This window comes from Nuphar pumila, chromosome 7, assembly GCF_984573655.1.
Source record: "Nuphar pumila chromosome 7, dmNupPumi1.hap1.1, whole genome shotgun sequence".
Lineage (NCBI taxonomy): Eukaryota > Viridiplantae > Streptophyta > Magnoliopsida > Nymphaeales > Nymphaeaceae > Nuphar > Nuphar pumila.
In genome coordinates this window covers 6,924,902-6,947,139 of record NC_143255.1, presented here as the reverse complement: position 1 = coordinate 6,947,139, position 22,238 = coordinate 6,924,902, and the positions used below count along the sequence as shown (strand labels likewise).

Sequence of the window (22,238 nt, the reverse complement as noted above, 5' to 3'; positions counted from 1 at the left end):
AAAATAATGAGAATGAAAGAAATTCCAATGACTATGGAAGAAGTCAAAGTGATAAAAGAAGTGATCATGAATACAAGAAGAGTAACAAAATAATATGTTACTATTGCTATGAACCAGGACACATCAAGGCTTTTTGTCCCAAAGGAAGGAAAAAAGATCAAAGAGATAATAAAAGAGTGGCTTCAGTGGGACCATCATTTGAAAAAAATGGTGTAGACGACTCCAAAAGCATCGGCTCATTATCTTTGGTGCAACTCATGGAGTCACTACAACCAATGTTAAAAAATCAAGCTTCTTCCTGCTAGGGGGCGGTCGTGTCCACAAGTGGTGTCTCTGGTAAGACTTCTTGGATCTTTGAAACCGATACTTATTTCCATATGACTCCAAATGAGTCCATATTATCCGAATGTCATACTAACCCAAATAATTCTTATGTTTCAACCGCCGATGAAACTTCCTTAAAAATTAAAAGTGTTGGGGTTTTAAAAAAATAACACTTTCTTTATACCAAATATTAGAGTAATATCAAAATTGAATTTATACCTCTTACCTGTTTCTCAAATTATGGATCATGGATATAAAATATTTTTTTCATCTAATGATTGTTTAATATAGGATCTCCAGTCCAGGAAGCCGATTGGGCAAGGGCATAGAAGAGATCTCTATGATACGAACAATCTACAATTATCAAAATGTACTTTATGTAATTTTGTGGAAATGAAAGATATAGAAAATTGGCACAAAAGACTGGGACATCCTAGTATGACGAAATTACATTTGTTTCCATTTCTTGCAAACTATAAAGAAAAAGATTTTGTTTGTGAAGATTGCATTCTTGGTAAAATAAAATATTTAACCTTTGGGCCTAGAGATTTTATATCTAAAAATCCATTTGAGTTGGTACATTCGGATGTATGGGGATCGACTTCGATTGTGTCTAAAGGAGTATCTTATTATGTTTTGTTTATGGATGATTATAGTAGACACTCTTGGATATATTTTCTCAAACACAAATTCGAAGTATTTGGTTGTTTTAAAAATTTTCATGGGTATACAAAGTCTCAATTTAAAACCAATATTAAAATCTTTAGAACCGATTTCGGTAGAGAATTTGTGTCAAAAGAGTTCAAAAATTATCTTGATTTAAATGAAATTATTTATCAAACATTTTGTCTTTATACTCATCAACAAGACGGACTAGCCGAAAGGAATCTTAGACATATTGTTGAGACTACTAAACCACTTCTTATATGAAGAAATGTTCCGAAAATATTTTGCACCGAAGCCGCTTTTATTGCTCTTTATTTGATAAATATAATGCCTTCAAAACACATTGAAAACATTTCTCCTATTGAAAAATTATTTAAAACATCTCCCGATTATAAAAGGTTGAGAGTCTTTGGTTGTAAATGTTTTGTCCTTACCAACGAAAATGACACTTTTCCCAAAAGCAATTCCTTGTATTTTTCTAGGCTGTGCCAAAAATCAAAATGGATATAGATGTTATGACACTAAAATGAACAAATTATATGTTTCAAAAAATGTTACTTTTCTTGAAAATGAAAATAGGTTTGGTAAAAAGAAAATCCAAGAGCATTGTGACTATTCATTTCTTTTCAACCTTGTCAATAAACATGAAAGATGTGATAACACATTCATGATGTGCATGAGAGTGACAACGTGGACACTCATGATGTAACGCCCCAAATTTCAAACTTGCGAACCTTTTCAAAAAAACAGGCAAGAGACTGGAAATATCTCTTTCCTTCAAAGTTTGTTTATGAAATCAGCGAAAGGTTTTTCTTTTGTTAAATCAGAAGGCAAGCTGACAACTTTGGGCACGTTAACTAAAAGAACCAAAACTCACAAAATTAGGGTATCTTAAGGAAAATTCGTTACAAACCCAAAGCGTCCAGGACGTGAGCTAAGAGCAGGAAGAAGTCTTGAAGCCATCTTGCAATCACGCCATCGCCCGTAGTGTACCTAATCATCACCTGTACCCATAAAATGAGTTAGTTTCGCGAAAAACTACTAGGTGCACAAGAGAGACTACAAGAAACTGAATTAAGTACATTTAATTCAGTATGTTGAGCAGTTTAAAGTAGATATGCAGTTAAACAGGTAAGCAGTACAACAAGGTAAGTAGTGCAAACAGGTAAGTAGTGCAAGCGAGAAAGCAGTGCAAACGCGTAAGTAGTGCAAACGAGTAAGCAGTGCAAACACGTAAGCAGCGCAAACGCGTAAGCAGCGCAAACGGGTAAGTAGTGCAAGCGAGTAAGCAGTGTAAACACGTAAGTAGTGCAAACGGATAAGTAGTGCAAGCGAGTAAGCAGTGCAACTGTCAAAACACAACATACGATTCAATTGATCGTAGGTTGTGAACCACCACGCAACAAACTTGTTCTCGTTCTAGGAACGAGGTCTCCGCATCTAATCATCATCAAGTCATCGTTTGTCGCTCTTACTACTAACAAACGCTTTGTCCTGAACAACTTTTATCTATTCCCATATCTCCAGGCCTTACACGGCCAACCGTCACCTGTTATGACTCACCTAAGGCGTCATACTTCTCAGAAAAGCCCACCCTTCCGTAGAAGGTCCAAAACATGATCATGATCTAAAATCGCTAAAGATCTGATTCTCACATCAGGGATCAACATGTAATCATGCTAAAGCAGAAAACCAAAACTATAGATTCCTAAGTGGCTATCCCAAACAATCTCGGAAGATCATCACAACTCACCATAACTTTTTATGATTAGCAAAAACACAAGATCCACGTCGGATCGCTCGGTCCGGGAAATATACGACCTGACAAGGAATTACCGTCCTAGAGGGTATACCTGGTCTTATACCATACACTTCCTTATAGGAGTTCACCGTCTTTGCGGTTACCCGTTCGTGGACAGTGTATATCCTCACAGAGATTCTACCGCTCTAGCCGGATTACCCGATCTGGGAAATGTAGAACCTCACAAGGAATTACCGCCCTAGATGGTATACCTGGTCTTGGACCATACACTTCCGCATAGGAGTTCACCATCTTTGCGGCTACCCGTTCGTGGACAATGTACATCCTCATAGAGAATCTACCACTCTAGCCGGGTCACCTGGTCTTTATCATACATACCCACACAACGAAACCTTTGGGAAGCCGGTCCCCAACAAATGCCATATCCAATGAAAATCATTGCGATACACGCATCAAGACAAATGACCGCTCTTAGGGTCGATAGCCACTATTACAATCAACAAGAACAACGTCGGATCATCTGGTGTGGGAAATATATAACTTCACAAGGAATTCCGCCCTAGATGGTATACCTGGTCTTGGACCATACACTTCCTCACAGGAGTTCACCGTCTTTGCGGCTACCTGTTCGTGGACAGTGTATATCCTCATAGAGAATCTACCACTCTAGTCGGTTACCTGATCTTGATCATACACGCCCTCGCAGATAATCCTTTGGAGATCAGGTCCTCAATAGACACCCTACTCAGTGATACATGCATCAATACAGTCGATTCTCCAAACAATTGACCGCTCTTGGGTCAGTAGCCACCCATATGGGCACAAGCATGAATATCAACAATATGTAGCGTATCACTGCACATAGTAAAACAAAACACACGAGAACATGCATATATGACAATCCAGCTGATTCTATAGGCGAAGAGTAACTAACTCTATCCGACAGCCAAACAAAACAACTGAGTAAGACAAACACTCATAACAATGCTCGTAATACATACAATTTTCATTAAATGCCTCAGTCCATCAACAAGTAATTCAATTAATCGTAAGGCATAAATCATTGCATCACAAGCCATTCATAAGCAATCATACGACAACAGTTATATCACAATATGTAAGCAGCTTGTAAGACAAGCGGCCACATCAATTCTAGTTGCCACCAGTTCGTAGATTATGAGTTGTATGCAATCACATCAATCCTAAGATATACAAGCCAACAAGTACTACGCTACAATAAGCACCAAACAGTTCGACCAAGGGGTAAAGCAAATCACATGTTAATATGTAGCAACTTGCATAATGCTATTATTTTAAGCATTTAACTAGTATGAGAAGCTAGATGTTACTTAGCAAAGAACTGCGTAAGCAATTTAACAACTAGCGTAACGCCTCGACAGGCGGGTATAGCTCAACGAGTAACATACTGAACTACCAAGCAAGCAAGCAATCTACCAGTGTGAACAAACTTTATGTTTCAATATTGCTGGCCTGCGGGTATGCGCAGGCAAAACGTAGAAACAACTGAGACTAGTTTAGGCGTTTGTTATTCTATGTATTTTTCAATAACTCGAATAGCTAGTTGAGTCCGCTCCAAAGGGACAGCTTTAGCCGAGAGAGGATTCTCCAAAGGAGGCAGTGCCACAGATGCATCCAACTTCTGCAGAAGTGTTGAGCTAACTATTGTAGCCCCTTTCCCCTTAACTCTAATGACTGGGGAGGCCGGATCATTGCCCGTAGGGTGGTTGTTAACAACCTGTCCATTGGAGTTTTGTACCGCTCTGTCCTCTCCCTTGACAGAACAACCAGAAGCAAATGGGTGCGTTAGGAGTTGCTTAACTAACGACCCATCCTATACTGTGGTCTTTAAACCACTCGAGCAGCTTGCCTGTGAAGGCGAATGTGAGGCCATTTATGTGATTACAACATTGTGCATTTAACACTATTCGAGGTCGCACGACCGTCTCATCAGATCATCGCAGTACTAGATGTGTCGTGCACGACTACAAGTACTCTATGACGAAGGGGGTATAGCTCCTCAATAGAAGCCTCAATAGGAGTGTTTTACAAAGATGTAATGCTTCTCAAACTATACTTTGACATTCTTTATCTTTTGAAACATCAGTACTTTGTGCTAACATTTGGCATGTGATTATCTCGAATCTCATCTGCTATCGAGGTATCTACATGCCTCGCATGACTCGATACCGGCCTCGATAGACAGGATACGGGTTTCTCAACAGAACCCTTGCTAAGAAGTTCGCTCGAATCCCAATTCGTCTGCAGGACTGCGTACTCGAAGAACATGGATCCCTGCTAGGGATTCCTCTCTTTCGATGATGATGAATCACTAAGCTCCTGACTAAACTCTTGTCGCAAGAGGGAGAGTGGTAGATGTCTCTTGCATCCTCCATGAGGATGCCTCAAACGTGTATGCAATGAGCAAAAACCTGAGCGTCATCTGCAATAGCAAAGCAGTAACAACACATATACAAAAGCAAGAGCCTGGGCACAAAGCACGACGACAAAGTAAAGACTGTAGGCAGGAGTGCAACGCAGAACCTTTGCACGATGCGCGACGACAAAGTAAATGACTGTAAGCAGGAGTGCAACACAAAACCTTTGCGCGATGCGCGACGACAAAGTAAAGGACAAGGATCGCGAAACCACGTCCTTTAGTTAAATGCGTACTCGTAAAAAAATATATGATATATTTATGCATATATATTTATTTAATTATCCTTTTTAGTTAATTGAACTCAATTCAATTGTCCAAGTCTTCTGTGCAATCTTCCCCTACCTTGAGAGGTGACGGTCCTCGTATGCCAGCGACGTAGGTAAGAACGAGCTCAAGCCATGAAGGGCGAGCAGGATCCACCGTTCAACCTCTGAAGACGGCAACAAAGCGAGAGGGTGATGGGGTCGCACACCAACAGAGGGTGCCGAGGCAGGGAGGAGAACAACAACGATGCTATCGCCGGCGGTCGTCGGAGGTCACCGCTCACAGCAAAAGAGGGAGAAGGTGGCCGATGGCGGGTCGCCGACGCTAGCTCGGAGGGGGAGATGGCCGACGATGGGAGGCAGAGCAGAGGTCGCTGACAGGAGGTCACCGGCGATCGATGGCCGCTGGTGTCAGGCGATCGTCGACACGATCGCCGGTGGTTGCAGAGAAAGGGGAGGAAACAGTGGGGGTTGCCGGAGCTCGAAGGTCACCGACGACAAGAGAAGGGGGAGAAGGTGGTGGCAACGGTCGCCGGCAGTCGAAGATCGCTGACGGCTACGATCGTTGACGTCTGCAGCACCCGGGGCAAAGGCGGTGGCTGGCGGCGAGTCGTCGGCGTCGGTGGCCGCAGGGAGGGACGAGAGGAGAAAGGGAGTCGGTCGGGGAAGAGAGACCGAGAGACAAGAGGGGGAAGGAGGCTTCGAGAACCTCCCCCCTTCGTCGCTGCGTGCTTTTAAAAGCACGCAGCCGACTTATTCACTCGGGTCGGATCCGGCCCAGATCCAAACATGTTTTTTACTCGGGTTATTACACATGATTCACATGTGAATGTGAATGAGGGTTTTGATGGTATAAACCTATGTCATAATGAAATTCAAACCTATACTCGACGTACCGAAGACCATCAACCGTGTGTTTTAGAAAGATATTCTCAAAATCAAGATATAGATTCTCCTATTGTTAGAAAACCCATGATAATTTCAAAGGCTCCTAATAGATTCATATCCTATGTTTCTTTTGAACCTAGATATAGATCTTGTTTAATGGCTATATACCCATATGTAGAACCAACATCTTACCGTGATGTTAAAAATCATCAAGAATGCATTAAGGCAATGAATGATGAATTAGAAGCTTTAGAAAAGGCAAACACTTGAAAAATTCAAACATTACCTAAATAAAGAAAAACTATAGGATGTAGATGGGTCTATAAGATAAAAACTAAAAGTGATGGGACATTAGAAAGATATAAAGCTAGGTTAGTAACCAAATGATACAATAAATAATATGGAATAAACTATGACGAGACATTTGTTCTAGTCGCTCGAATGACTATTGTTAGAACCCTTATTTCTATAGCATCAATTAAAAGATGGTCAATATTTCAAATAGATGTAAAAAATATTTTTTTAAATAGTAATCTTAATGAAAACGTTTACATGGATCCTCCTCCAGGTTTAAGTTTAGCGTGTGAAAAAAAAAATTCGGTTACAAAAAACATTGTATGGTTTAAAGCAAGCCCCCAAGGCTTGATATGATCGGTTCAGTACTGTGATGACACAACTTCACTTTAAATCTTGTTATATTGACACTGCATTGTTTGTCAAGTCTTTTAATGCAGGAATGATAATATTACTCCTTTACGTTGATGATATGACTAAGTATGCAACAGAGATCATAAAACGATTAGGACTCTTAGATAAACAACGAGTTGATACTCCAGAGGTCATAATTGCAAAAATGAAGAAAGATGATGGAGAACCTCTGAAGGATCCAACTCCATATAGACAATTGTAGCTTTGTCTTATCTCTCTATTACTCCTGATATTTCTCATGCTATTTATTATGTTAGTTAATTTCAGCATGCTCCTACTACAATACATATGAGTGTTGTAATGAGAATTATTAGATATTATTAAAAAATCTATTAATTATGAGTTATTTCTTTTATCTTCTTCATCGTTAGAAGTTATTGCATAATCTGATTCTGACTGGGGGAGAACGTGAATGATAGACACTCAACCATTGGTTCTTATGTTTTTGTAGGTGATTTTCTAATTTCATGGCGATGCACGAAGCAACAGAAGGTGTCCCTCTCTTCCACTGAAGTAGAGTATCGTGCTATGACAAACTACGTCTAAGTTAGTATGGTTGAGACAATTATTAGAGGATTTGGGAGTTCACATTGCAAAACCCTCAAGATTATGTTGTGACAATAAGAACGCGATATACATTGCAAGCAATCATACATTCCATGAAAGGACCAAGCACATTGAAATGGATTACCACCACGTTCGTGAAGAAATTCTGAAGAAGACCATCATATTGCCTTATGTTCCATCTGAGTATCAACTGACAAATTTCTTCACTAAAGCGCTCCCGTCACTTAGGTTTCACTTCCTACTTGGCCAACTCTCGGTTGTTACACCATGAGTTTGAGAGGGGGTGTTAAAATTAACCGTCTAATATACATATTTGTATGTAAATCAAAATACCAATTAAGGTCATTTTGGTGTTTTCATATTGTAATAGGCGTCAGCCTATTAGGGGCTGACTGTGTCCTTTTTTATTTCTTTTTATTTTTTGTTTTTTGTATAAAGATATGATGTGGGCAGCTCCAACTAGCTATTGGAGCTGCTCCCAACGGTCACAACAACCCAACAGCTAGTTGAGCTGCTCCCTTTTTGTCTCTTATGTTTTATAAACAGGGCTTTAAGCTCATGTACACTTCAATGCTTTTTAGAGCATTTCATTCAATACAAGAATATTTGTTTGACCCTTGTGTGGCTTGATCAAGTATTCTTTTTGATTGTTTGTGTTCTTGTAAGTTCTTAAGTGACATTTATTTCCTTTTGTGTTATTCCATTACAATAATAATGCATGAAAATTTTCAAAGGAATAACCATTTTCCATACAAGGGCAAATATGCAATAGAAAAGATTAGAAAATACATGGAGAGATTTAAAAAATCTCACAAGGAGAAATGATATTTGCAAATCTCAACAATAGTGTGCTTACCGCAAGCAATCACCTCATTGACCTCCAACTCAACATCCTCAAAATTCAAGTGTATCAACGCATAGGACAAAAGATAAAAACAAATATCATCAATAACCATACCAGTGACCATGCACCCGCAATCAGGCTATCTAAACTAACAATAATCACCTGCTACAACCACAAGAGGTGCACACACCTCACCTCACAAATGGTAACACAATCAGCTACAACTGGTGCATATAACTCACCACACACATGGTTGTAAAACTGATAAACAAGATCTCTTGTCTAAAGAAGTCACTCAAATAAGAGGAAAAAGTGAAAAAAAACAAAGATTTTAGAACAATATTCAAATAAAAACGAAAGAAATAAATTTTGCAATATTATGAAATTTAATCCATAAAGAACAATATGGTGACAAACAAATAATAGTTGAGCCATCACTAATAAAGATCAATACGAGTATCCAATAAACAACAAGGGCCAAATAAGCAATTGAGTGATGCAACTCACTTATATAACTGGAGATCAAACAATCGCCAATCAGAGCCAAAATAACTGCAAATACTGCACTTTTAAACTGGCAATCTAAACTAACAAAATACCGTGGTGCACACAACTTACCCTAACATCTCTAGCTCCACAATACTGAGGTGCACACAACTCCTCGAAAAGGCCAAACAAAATAATGAATGCATAGAATAAAAAAGTGATGGACTAAGCCAAAACAAAGAGGCAATAGGAAAACCTTGAAAATCTCTTTCCAAGATTGAAGGAAACAAGAACCGATTTGACAATAAAAGTTTTAAATCAAGTCGACAACAATAATTTGAATCCTCAAATAAATTTAGTAAATCCATGCAATAAATGCAATCATATGACAAGATACAAGCAAATGTCCACCAAAGAATCCAAAGTGGACAAGCACAAAGGGCACACTCACAAATTTCACTAAGGACACACACCAAAGAAGACACACACAATATACAAATAATATTTTATTATGATTACGATACACTAAGCATGTAGGGCACAAATCATCCAAGTGCAATAAGTGTACTCACAAAACTACTTAGGTCATAAACACCTCCCAAGAGGCAAAAACACAACCATAAATGGGCACAATCACAAGGGCCAACAAGAGAGTACACAATAAAATAAATATTTTTAGTAATATTTAAAATGCATTCATAAATTTCATAGAAGAGTTCAACATAAATTCCACATGGATGAGTGCATAATTCCCATAAAGAGCAAGTAGTGCATGAAGAAAACATGCTTAAAACCTTACCTATTACAAAAGAAACACACACACACACACGTGTATATATATATATATATGTAGTGCATGAAGAAAACATGCTTAAAACCTTACCTATTACAAAAGAAACACACACACACACACACACGAATATATATATATATATATATATATATATATATATATATATATATATATATATATATATATATATATATATATATATATAGAACATACTTTAACAAGCACCATTTATGATGTTTCAGTAAACTTGTAACCATGTAATTACTTTGTTAAGTAGATTAGATAGTCTTCAAAAGTCACAACTCTTTAGAAACACACCCATAATTTTGCAAATATACCCTTTTTGGTGCCGTTCAAGATAAAACACTCTCCTGTTTGTGCCCTGAGATTTCATGCACATGAAGCACATCAAATTTGCATACAATTTGTAGCCAGTTAAGTGTGCCAGTTCATGGTTTTGCAGGTTTCTTATGATTACCATTTAGTCTTGATATTTTCTCCTAGCAGGATGCTGCTTTTGTTATTGATGGTTGGGCCCTTGAGATCGCACTTAAGCATAAACGTGCAGCTTTTGCTGAATTAGCTGTGTTGTCAAGAACTGCTGTTTGTTGCCGTGTTACACCATCACAAAAGGCTCAGGTAAACTAGTCCGGTCATTTATCTAAGTTCTGCCCATTTTCTCACAGTGCTTCCTCTTGTTTTTGCATCTATTGGTACACAGGTTGGCCTTTCCGGGATTAAAATCATGACATTATCTTAAACTCTGAAGTAGGGATATTCTTGTTCAGAATGAAAATAATTATGTGAACCAAAAAGTTCAGCACAAAATTTCTGATTGAACACTAACCTATTTTTATTCACGTCATCCCTCCATCCATATGGTCAACACCTTCCTCCTCTATTTTCAGGCTCTAAGCCATAACATCCAAGGTTTCAAAGGGGGTCTCCTTTTGCAGAAGATGATGTGATTTTCTCCTTTCTTTATATGATTTAGTTAATGGCATTGGGGTGCATAATGATTAAACAACAATTCAAGCTCATTTTCTTCAAAACTCCAGATTTATGTCAATTCATATTATGAACAAGATTCCAAATTTTTACAAAATCATGCAACAACTCAGTTCTAACTAGTAAAATCCCTATTTAAGACCATACTTAATAAAAGTTTCAATTTAATCATTTGTATCAGAAGCACGGTCTAACCGTGTGGTCCAGGGACTATCATTAAGTTTTATTCATATGCATGCATAACTCCGCTCTCGGCATCTACGACCTTTCACGAGGGCTTCACCTCTTTTGGGTGGACAACGAACTCGAGCACTCCAGTCCTTATGAGTCTAGTTGTACACCAGTGTTTCACATGAGCATATATGTACTACGATCACATCATATCGATTGCTCGGCGTATATAGCCGCAACAAACACTTGGCCTATTCAAGGCGCAACAACTTCTCTGGTGCACTAGCCCTTACGAGTAGGGTGGCCTTACAAGCAAAGGTGGAGCAAGCCATTCCGGCAACAAGGGCATCATCGTGCCATTCAAACTAGTTCATACTATCAAAACATTCAAGACTTCTCGGAGAAAATCTTGAGATGCGTGAATCAAAGAGTTTGGAATCAAGAATAAGACATTTTTTTTATCACTGGAGATCAGATTTATCAAAATAAGAAAAAAACTGAATTTTGTTTAAGCTGATAGTTAACCAAAAATGCAGACAACATGCCTGATTCTTACAATACATCAAGCAGACATGCATAGGGCATGACACACCACAAAAATAAAAAAAAAGTTGTACTTAATCAGATACTAATGCAGCATCAAAAGCATGGTAAAAACCTGTGTAATGTCCAATCATATCAAGGATTAATCTAAATAAAAAAGAAGGCAAATTTTCAAGAAAATCTAAACTTGAACGTGGTCAAACTGTGCATATAATTATTTATCAAAATCGACATATGCTAAACATAGTTTCTGAACACAAGATAAAGTGTGTATGGAAAAGTTCAGAACACTTTAATCTGAACCTAAAAAGAGGCTAGAACATGCGATGATTCAAGGAGTTGCATTCCAATGGTTTCAATCTTATACATAAATCCCAATGCGAATCTGATTCTTGGGCAGATTCTTTGTGCTTAAATTAAGAACCCAACAAGAAGTCTAATCGCACGCTATAAGAAAGGAAATCAAACATAGTCCGCATGTGGAAAACATTCAGCCAAACAAAGTCTATGCATGCGATTAAAAATCACATGTTTCCACCCTAAACCCATTGGTTCTAATGAAAAGAAATCCAGAAATAAGCAAATCTAAATTTGCTTCTATTTTATTCTTTGATTTCCTTAAACCCATGCATAATTGACCCATGTTCCCCTCCTTTCTATTGAGTTAAGAGAGAGACCCGTACCTTGTATGCTGCGATTCAAACTACGAAGAAGAAGATAATGTTGAAGAGGAACCTGTTGCACCCTCCTCTCTCTCACTCGATTCTCTCTCTCTCTCTCTCAATGTCGTGACTTGAGAGAGAGAGGTCACGCCTCTTATAAAGAAAATAAGAGTCCCCACTAAGGAGGGGGCGTCCTTTCTCTGAAATAGAAATACTTCTATTTCATTAAGGAAGGAACATCCCTTCCTATCTAAACTCTATTATATTATATATATTTTGTTTTATTATTATTGTTATAATTATTATAATTCATTTTCTTTTACTTATTTATCTTGACATAGATGGACCATGGATCTCGGTCAATGAGTCCATGATCCATATTTGCGTCAGGCCCTAATAACCTATATATATATATATTATTTTAAACCAAGGCAGCAAAAATATATTTATTTAAGTAAAAATCATATTTATTAAATTTTAAAAACCTACATTTTTTACAAGATATTACATATAGTTTCATTACAAGCTGATGATATTTTTTGTGTAAAAAGTTCTGTTTCATCATCTCAGATTAATTCCTTATGTTAATACGTAGATGCTTAATAATTTTTGACATTTCACGTTGACATCTTTCTCTAGAATGTTTGAATAAAAGCATTTTTATGCTGTAAACGTTTGCAGCTTGTGGAAATATTGAAGTCATGTGACTATAGGACACTTGCAATTGGTGATGGTGGAAATGATGTAAGGATGATACAGCAGGCCGATGTAGGTGTAGGTATAAGTGGGAGGGAGGGGCTGCAAGCCGCAAGGGCAGCTGATTATAGCATTGGAAGTAAGTTTTTCTCTTTTTTCTTTAATAACAATTGAATTGTGAAATTTTCTTGGTATTTGCCTCTGGATTTAGCTTAAAAATTAAAATGACACTATATTAGCATACTTCCCATGCATGTGGATCTATGAACAAAATGCCTTCTCCCTTCTCAACAACCAGTTGGGAAGAAAGTGGAAGAAAAGTTTCTTTCCAGATCACTCTCAGATGTATGGTGCATGCATCCAGCCTCACGTACTTGCTGATTGAATGGACAGTGGTAATGTGTTCTGCTTTATCGTGCAATTGACTTACTGGTGGATGGCTCAGTGGTGCTGAGGAATAGTTTAATTTATGGGCTGTGCATGCTTGCATCAGGGCTTACACCTTTCTCTTCTGTTGTTTTCATAATAATAGAGTTTAGTCAAAGAAGAGAAAATTTGAGAAATGACATTTTAAGGAAGCTTTGTTGGATATTCAACTGCACATCCGTTATTCTTTTCTCTGACTTCAGCTTATTTGATTTGAAATTAGGATTACACATATATTGCAAGTGTCTTTTGATGTTTTGTTGGCTCACTATGTGCTTAACTCATATTTTGGACATGCTGGGTTCATGGTCATTTGATAATGTAGTGACCGGTCTATGTTTGTTATGAACTTGCAGAATTCAGGTTCCTTAAAAGATTGATACTTGTACATGGAAGATATTCGTATAACCGTACATCATTTCTGTCGCAGTATTCATTTTACAAGTCACTATTGATCTGTTTTATCCAGATCTTGTAAGTTTTATGGACTTTTAACCTGTTCTTTTCTCTGTTTATATATTTCCATAAACTAATTTCCTTGATATGTTCATTTCCTCTGGCAAATAGATCCATTGTGGATTGACTTATATCACTGGATTTCACCTAGGAGATGTAGATGTCAGTTTCTTTATGTAGTCTTCAGTTGGACTTTTCTGTGTGCTAACTTGGCAATATGTGCAGTTTTTCTTTCATTTCAGGTGTTTCAGGGACTAGTCTGTTTAATTCTGTCAGTCTAATGGCTTACAACGTCTTCTACACTAGTGTTCCTGTAATGGTGAATGTCTTGGACAAGGATCTTAGTGAAAAAACTGTGATGCAACACCCTCAAATTTTGTTTTACTGCCAAGCTGGAAGGTAGGAACTTTAATTGGATAATCCTTTTTTAATTTGTTTGTCATGCCACTTTCTCCAGACAAGAGATTAACATTACTCTACAAATATAGTTCATACTAAATTTGTTTCATAACTGATATGGTTGGGATTTAATTTCTTTTTTCTTACAAAACCAGGCTTTTGAACCCAAGCACATTTGCTGGTTGGTTTGGAAGATCCTTGTTCCATGTAAGTACATTTTTTTTATATTATTCACCTATTAACCATAGGAATTCCATATATAATTCTGAGTAGTTTGAGTATATCAATACATTCCTTTGTGTTTCAATTAATATCAATTGTTGGCCTAATCCAGAACCCCACCTTAGTTTTCATTGGATTGTCGAGTATCCTTGTTGTCTAGTCTCTGTTTGTAGGCTGTTCAGATGACTATTATACCCTTGATTTCGCTGTACTCTTTAACATGTAATTTTTTTCTCTTTTATCCCATTTCAACTCTAAACTCATTGAGTGAATCTTCAAAATTTTGCCCTTCAACGTTTGCTCACTGAACTGCTCCTTTAAAGGATAGAATTGTTCGTGTGCTTGTTAGCCCAACTTGGTCTTAGTAAGTATCAAACTATCACATTAACATGAGAGAGAGAGCGAGAGAACTTCATTCGTGAGCAAAATGAGAGACACACATTTTAAGGGGACATCTCCTCTTGGTTATACTACATGTCAAAAAACTGTTGACTCATAACACTAACTACTTGCTAAAGTACAGAAATGCTCCTCATAAAATAATCTACGTACATAATGAGAGTGGGAAGCACAAAAACAGTAATACATATGATACAAAGCATATTACACTTCTCAACACCCCTTCAAACTTGAGATAATGCTAAGGGAATCATCCCAAGTTTGGAAAGAAAGGGCTAAAAGTGTGAAGGAGGTAAACTCTTGGTAAACACATCAGCCACTTGTTCCTTTAATCTCACTTGTTCTAACGAAATGATTCCATGTTCATATGACTTTCTTTTAAAGTGACAATCAATTTCATTGTGCTTTGTCATCTCATGATATTCAAGATTTTTAGCAATATGAATGACACTCATATTGTCACAATACAAGGAAGTTCTTGCACAAACTTCCACACCAAGATCTTTAAGAAGCCATCTTATCCAAATGATTTTCGCAGAAACTCGTGCTATGGCTCTGTACTCCGCCTCAAATGTGGACAAAGCAACACATTGTTGCTTCTTGTTCTTCCAAGATATCAAGGAACTGCCAAGAAAAACACAAAATCCCGTAGTGAAAAGACAATCTCTAGTCGATCATCTAAAGTCCGAACCACAATATGCTATAATGTTTGTGGAGGACGAGGCCAAAAAGAACATGCCAAAGCACATAGTGTCTCACATATCAAATTATTTTGAGCACTGGTGCAAGATCAACAGAAGTAGGAGTACTCATAAATTGACTGACTACATGAACTGCATATGTGATGTCAGGTCTATTAATAGTTAGATATATCAAACGACCCACAAGTTGTCTATAAAGCACAAGATCCTCAAGTTTCGCTCCATCTGGCGCTCTCAACTTGACATTTGCTTCCATAGGGGTTGCAACTCTCCTATAGTCATATGCTAACCTTGCCTTCTTCACTAGATCCATTGCATACTTATGTTAAGACATATAAAGTCCTCTCCTTGAGTATGCCACTTCCAAACCTAAGAAATACTTCACAAATTTCTTAAATCCTTAATCTCAAATATTGCAGCTAAACTTTTCTTGGTGTCTACAAATTTTCGCACATCATCACCAATAATGATCATGTCATCAACATATAGGAGCAGTATACATTTCCCATGCTTAGAAGATGATACAAACAAAGAAGCGTCATGCTAACTCTACTCAAAACCAATGGATTTTATTGCATTACTAAACTTCTCAAACCATGCATGTGGTGCTTGCTTGAGCCTATACAAAACTCTCCTCAATTTGCATACTCGTCCTTGAAATCTGAATACCCTTGAGGCAACTCCATATAAACCTCCTCCAATTCTCCATTCAGAAAAACATTTTTCACATCAAGTAAAGTCTTTATAATTGTCATGTGGGCTATTGGTGTAAAGGTTTTAGCAAAATCAATGCCAAGCTGTTTGCTATAGCCTTTAGCCACAAGTCTTGCATTATACTTCTCAATTGATCTAGCTGCCTTAGTCTTGATTTTGTATACTCACTTGGTCTCTATTGTTAAATTATGTAAATCCAACTAGTAATTTAGTATATATATTTTATATATATAAGGTTATACATATACATATATTATATATATGTATATGTATCTACCTATTATATATATATAAAAAATATATATATATTTCTATCTTTAGTCTTAGGGGTAGTTTAGGCATTTTACACATTTTTTTTCGTGAATATGTTTGTATTTTTATTTTGCTCTTTTAATTTCTTTTTCTTTTAATAAAGTGTTGGTGTACTTGCCTTGGGAGGGGCCCAACCCACTAGTCGTTGGACCCCTCCAACGGTCACATTTGTGACCGTTGGAGGGGCTCCAACGACTATGTGGAGCCCCTTTCAAGGCCTCCCAATGCCCTATAAATATGGGCACTATTTCTTGTATTCTCTTAAGGGTTTTGGGACTATTGCCCAGCCTTTCGTTGTTTATGAATCTTATGAGTGCATTTGCACATTTGTGAGTTCGTGTTTTGTGCTTTTGTGCACAAGTGTTTCAAGTGTTCTTGTTGTGCGTATGTGCACGTATTTATTTTCAAGGATATTGTTCTATTGATTGGAGTATTTTGTTGAAGGTACTTTTACATGGTATCAGAGCCTCATTGAAGAAGAAGAATTGCGAGTCTCCTCCGTTTAAGTATCTCGAAAAGCGTGCCTTCAAGCTTTTGAAGTTTGAAGTGGATCATCTTCTTCGGGCAATATTTTAGAAGTCTCTTTTATTAAGAAAGACGCGAAAAATAATTGAGGTACGTATTATTTCTTGTCTTCTTTCCTCTCTAATGGGCGAAAAAGACTCCCATTTCTCTCTTGGGTTTAAACTTAATGGCTCAAACTATCATGTTTGGGCCGGTAATATGGAAGCCCATATTAAAGGAAAGGAGCTTTGGGGTTATGTTCATGGTTCAATACCGGAACCGGAACCCAAAATCACCATCATTGAAAAAGGGGATATTAAGATCCTTGAAGGGGAAGAAAGACAAAAGGCTCTTGAAGAATATTCTAAAAGGCATGATGATTGGGAGATGAAGAACTTCAAGATCTTATCTTGGATTTTTTCATCCGTTGAGACCAAGATAAACGCCAATATCATCAAGTTTGAAAAAGCTTCCGAAGCTTGGTTGTATCTTGAGAAAATGTATACTTCAAGAGACTTATCTCACAAGTACTATCTCCAAAAGAGTGCTTTGACCCTTCAACAAAATGAGATGTCCATTCGGGAGTACTTTGCCAAATTATACTTTATTGGGACGAGCTTGCCATCCTTGAACCAAAATGGAGTGGAGAAGCTATCGAATTAAGGCACAAACAACTTGAGGAAGACCGGTTCTTCAACTTTCTAAATGGTCTTAGATCCGAATTTGAACAAGTTCGGTCCTCTCTTCTCTCTGCCTTCACATCTCCCTCACTTAAATATGTAATCACTAAGCGAAGTGGTGAAGAAACCCGTATGGGGATTAGCAAGAGTAATCCTAGCATTCATGTTGCCTCTTCTACTCAAGAAGATTGTGAAGTGGTTAATGCCGTGTCAAGACCGGGGAATAATGTGAAGACCTATAGACCTCCTCATTTCAAGAACCAAGGAGGAAATGATCGATATGGAAAAAGAGACTATAGCAAATTGAATTGCCATTTTTGTAAAGAACCAGGACATATCAAACCCATATGCCCTAAATGGAAGAAATTAATTGCAACGGCTATGGCATCCCAATCGGAGGAACGACCTCCATCATCAAGTGAGCCTCTTTCTCTTCAACAAATCGTAGAAGCATTGCAACCTCTTCTCAAGGGAGGTATTTTCGGAGCCGCTATGTCATCTTCTTCTCCCCCCCCCCCGGTAGGACATCTTAGCTTTTAGATTCCGGGGCATCTTTTCACATGACCCCAAGTACTTGCTCTCTTTCAAAATTTTCTAAAAATTCTCTTCCATCCTTTGTCTCAACCGCGGATGGAACACCTCTTGAAATTAAAGGAATAGACAATTTTGAAAAACAAGATTTCTTTGTTCCAAAAATTCGTCTTATCCCAAAACTAAATTTAAATCTTCTTTCCGTCTCCCAACTCTCGGGCCATGGTTGCGATATAAAATTCTCTTCTAATAAATGTTGGATACAGGATCGCCAGTCCGGGAGATTGATTGGGAAAGGCTCTAGAAGAGGAGACCTCTACTACGTTGATTTTCTTCAAGTTCCCAAGAGTCAATTTTGTAATGTTGTTCAAAACAAAGATATTCATGTATGGCATAAGAGATTGGGTCATCCCAATATTGTTAAAATCTCCTATTTGCCTTTTATTAAACATCTTTGTAAAAGTGATTTTTTATGTAATGAATGTATTCTTGGGAAGATGAAGTGTTTACCTTTTTCTCGAAGATCCATGTTTACGATAAAACCTTTTGAAATTGTCCATTCCGATGTATGGGGTTCGGCTTCTGTGATATCTAAGGGAGAATTTTTATACTATGTGATTTTTGTGGATGACTACACTAGGTTTTGTTGGATTTATTTTCTTAAACATAAACATGAAGTTTTTTCAACATTTTAAAATTTTCATATGATGATTTTAAATCAATTCAATGGAAGCCTAAAAATCCTTAGGTCCGACTCGGGGGGAGAATACCTCTCAAATGAATTCAAGAGTTATCTTGAAAGTTTTGGTATTCTTCACCAAAAATCTTGTCCGAAAACCCCTCAACAAAATGGGTTAGCCGAACGAAAGCATAGGCATATCATTGAAACAACTAGGACTTTGCTCATTTCACAAAACATTCCAAAAAATCTCTGGGCTGAGGCAGCCCTTACCTCTGTCTATCTCATAAACAGACTTCCATCAAAAAATGTAAGCAAAATTTCTCCCTTTGAAAAATTGTACGAAAAGGAACCTGATTATAGCATGTTAAGGGTCTTTGGGTGTAAATGTTTTGTTCTTACTGATAAAAATGACAAACTTTCTCCAAAGGCCATTCCTTGTGCATTTCTTGACTATTTTGAAACTCAAAAGGATTTTTGTTGTTATGATGTCAAACATGATAAACTGTATGTTTTCAGAAATGTGAGTTTTTTGTAAAATCTTAGTGGCTTCGAACATTGTGAATCTCATGATGAGAATGTAGATTATTCTTTTCTATTTGATCTACTAGATAAAAACGATGATACTAGTGATGATGAGTCAGATCAAAATGACTTAAGTGATATTGAAACTGAGGAAAACATTCCCTTGCTCTCTTCATCTCATCAATATATTGATGAAGGATTACCTAGAGATCCTATCACCTATATTCATAGAGACCGAAACACCTTTAGGAGTGCTCTTGAAAGATATGATAATGCTAGTCCAAGTGCTCCTCAGAGTAAAGTGATCCCCTGTAGAATCGAAAGAAGTAGAAAAGCTCCTTCTAGGTTCATTTCCTATAACTCTTTTTCACCTAAATATAGAGTCTGTCTTAGTGTCGTTCATTCTTATTTAGAACCTAGAAACTTTGAAGAAGCACGTAAGTGCCCTGAATGGATTACAACAATGGATAATGAACTTGGAGCTCTGAGAAAAGCCAAAACTTGGGAGTTTCAAAATCTTCTTAAAGGTAAGAAAACAATAGGGTGTAGATGGGTTTTCAAAGTAAAGACTAAAAGTGATGGATCCATTGAAAGATATAAAGCTCGATTGGTTGCAAAATGATATAGTCAAGAGTATGGTATTGACTATGAGGAAACTTTTGCTCCTGTAGCTCGTATGGTCACTGTCCGATGTCTTATAATTGTTGCCTCTATCAACAAGTGGAACATCTATCAAATGAATGTTAAAAATGTTTTTTTAAATGGTGATTTAAATGAAGAAGTTTATATGGATGCTCTACCTGAAATGGAGATTCCCAAGAGAAAAGTACGTCGTCTTCAAAAAGCACTTTATGGTCTAAAACAAGCCCCCAAGGCTTGGTATGATAGGTTTAATTCTTTAATGATTGAAAATGGTTTTTCTTCTTGCTTTACTGACACCGCTCTATTTGTTAGAAAATCCAATGCAGGGATTGTGATTTTATTATTACATGTGGATGACATGCTCATCACTGGGAGTGATTCTAACAGGGTTAAAAGCAAGGTTGCCAGACTAGGAAGCGAAAGCGGGAAACGATACGCGAAGCGGAAGCGATGTATTTTAAAATGTATGGGAAGCGGGAAGCGAGGAATATTAAAAAATAAATATAAGAATTGAATGAGAATAAAAATGAAACACAAATAAAAACTAAAATAAAGTGACTAATATTAAATTTCATGATTTTTTTAGTGTTAGAATTAAAATTTTAACAAAATCTAAAAATGATGACTACCAATTTAGAGAAAACACATGAAAGTGAGTGAGAAGAGTGAGAGAAAACATATAAAAAAAATGAAAAATTGAGTAGAACATATAAGAAGAATAGATGAACATGTGGAAAGCATAGGAGAAGCGTGGGGGAATCGAGGTTCTCATCAAGTTTCAGAAGCGTAGAGTATCGTGCTTTCGAAGCGAGTTTTCGGGAAGCGAGCTTCCCACCTATCTAAGAAGCTTCCGGTAACTCTGGTTAAAAGTATAAAATCTATTTTGAAAGATAAATTTGAAATGTCTGATTTGGGTTTTCTAACTTACTTTTTGGGGATTGAAGTAGCATACTCCTTTTGAGATCATTGACAGGTAAGGTATTACAGATGAGAAGGTTTGTGAAACTCTTGCTGTAGTAGGGGCAAAGATGAAAATTGATGATGGTGTTCCTCTTTCGGATCCTACACCCTATAGACAACTTATAGGATCATTGATGTATCTGAGTATTACCAGACCGGATATATCTAATGCAGTCCATACTGCAAGCCAGTTTCAGTATGCGCCTACATCAGTTCACATGAGTGTCATCTTGCGAGTCGTAAGATACATAAAGGGTACTCTAAATAAGGGAGTTTTTCTGTCCTCTTCTTCTGATTTAAAATTAATTGCTTATACTGACTCTGATTGGGGAGGTGACCTAAATAACCGTCACTCCACCACTGGTTTTTGTGTATTCTTAGGAGACTCACTAATTTCGTGGAGATGCAAGAAGCAACAAAAAATGTCTCTGTAACGACCCCAAATTATACCCTTTGAAAATGCGGAATATTTTTTTTTCAATGCGGAAACCTTCCCAGAGATCCAAGGTCCTCAGTTCCAATTTCCATTGGATAGCCCAAACACCACAAACGAACTTGCAACCATCATCCATAAGAACCAAAACAATTTCTTTATTTATGAATATGAGTAAATTTTAGAGACAATGTTTTTATTCGACTGAAAATAAAGCAGCAATTGAAAAAGCTAGAAGAACTGAACAAAAGAAAGAGTCACTCTGTCCCCTGCTGAAGCTGACAAGCCCAAATATGACTCTCATCCATCCCCAGTAGATAGTCCAACCTCACTGTTCACCATATCTTGTGAAAAACCAACAAAGTAGGGTATCAGAACCGAAATTCTGAGCACAGCTACTTCTAAAGAAACCAGGTGAAACAAAGCATATGGATAAGATTTCATGTAATGATTTGAGTGAGTGCAGATATAAAAATATGCAGAATCTAAATAACCATTCATGCAACCAGTTACATATATTAAGCATGAAGAAACAGTAAGGCATGAGCATAGACAAGAACTAAGTAATAAGATCTTTCAGTATGCTCCTTAGGAAGTAAATAACATACACTCACCATTCTACCATGAATTAGAGAACAATTTAATTATGCATGATCTAGTGCATAGCAGGAAAATACATGATTATGTGCAATGCATGATTCCTTTTTATTATCTTTCATTTAAATTCCATATGCATGCCCTATTAAATGCATGCAACTTTAAGTTTCTCTTTTTAATTACCGTTGCCCGCGGATACACCAAACGGGTACAATCCCC

General features: G+C 37.3%; 1 protein-coding gene across 3 annotated transcripts in view; it reads left to right on the top strand.

Annotated features, from left to right (window-relative positions):
* Positions 1–22,238, top strand: part of LOC149831012 (phospholipid-transporting ATPase 2-like) — a 160,628-nt gene that overhangs the window by 121,790 nt on the left and 16,600 nt on the right. For 2 of the 3 annotated variants that reach the window (XM_090013608.1, XM_090013606.1), the window contains exons 18-22: positions 10,267–10,398; positions 12,825–12,978; positions 13,622–13,739; positions 13,947–14,120; positions 14,276–14,327. In XM_090013608.1, the coding sequence (XP_089869734.1) occupies positions 10,267–10,398; positions 12,825–12,978; positions 13,622–13,739; positions 13,947–14,120; positions 14,276–14,327 (630 nt within the window). The remainder of the gene's footprint in view (positions 1–10,266; positions 10,399–12,824; positions 12,979–13,621; positions 13,740–13,946; positions 14,121–14,275; positions 14,328–22,238) is intronic. The other variant, XM_090013607.1, reaches the window with a different exon arrangement.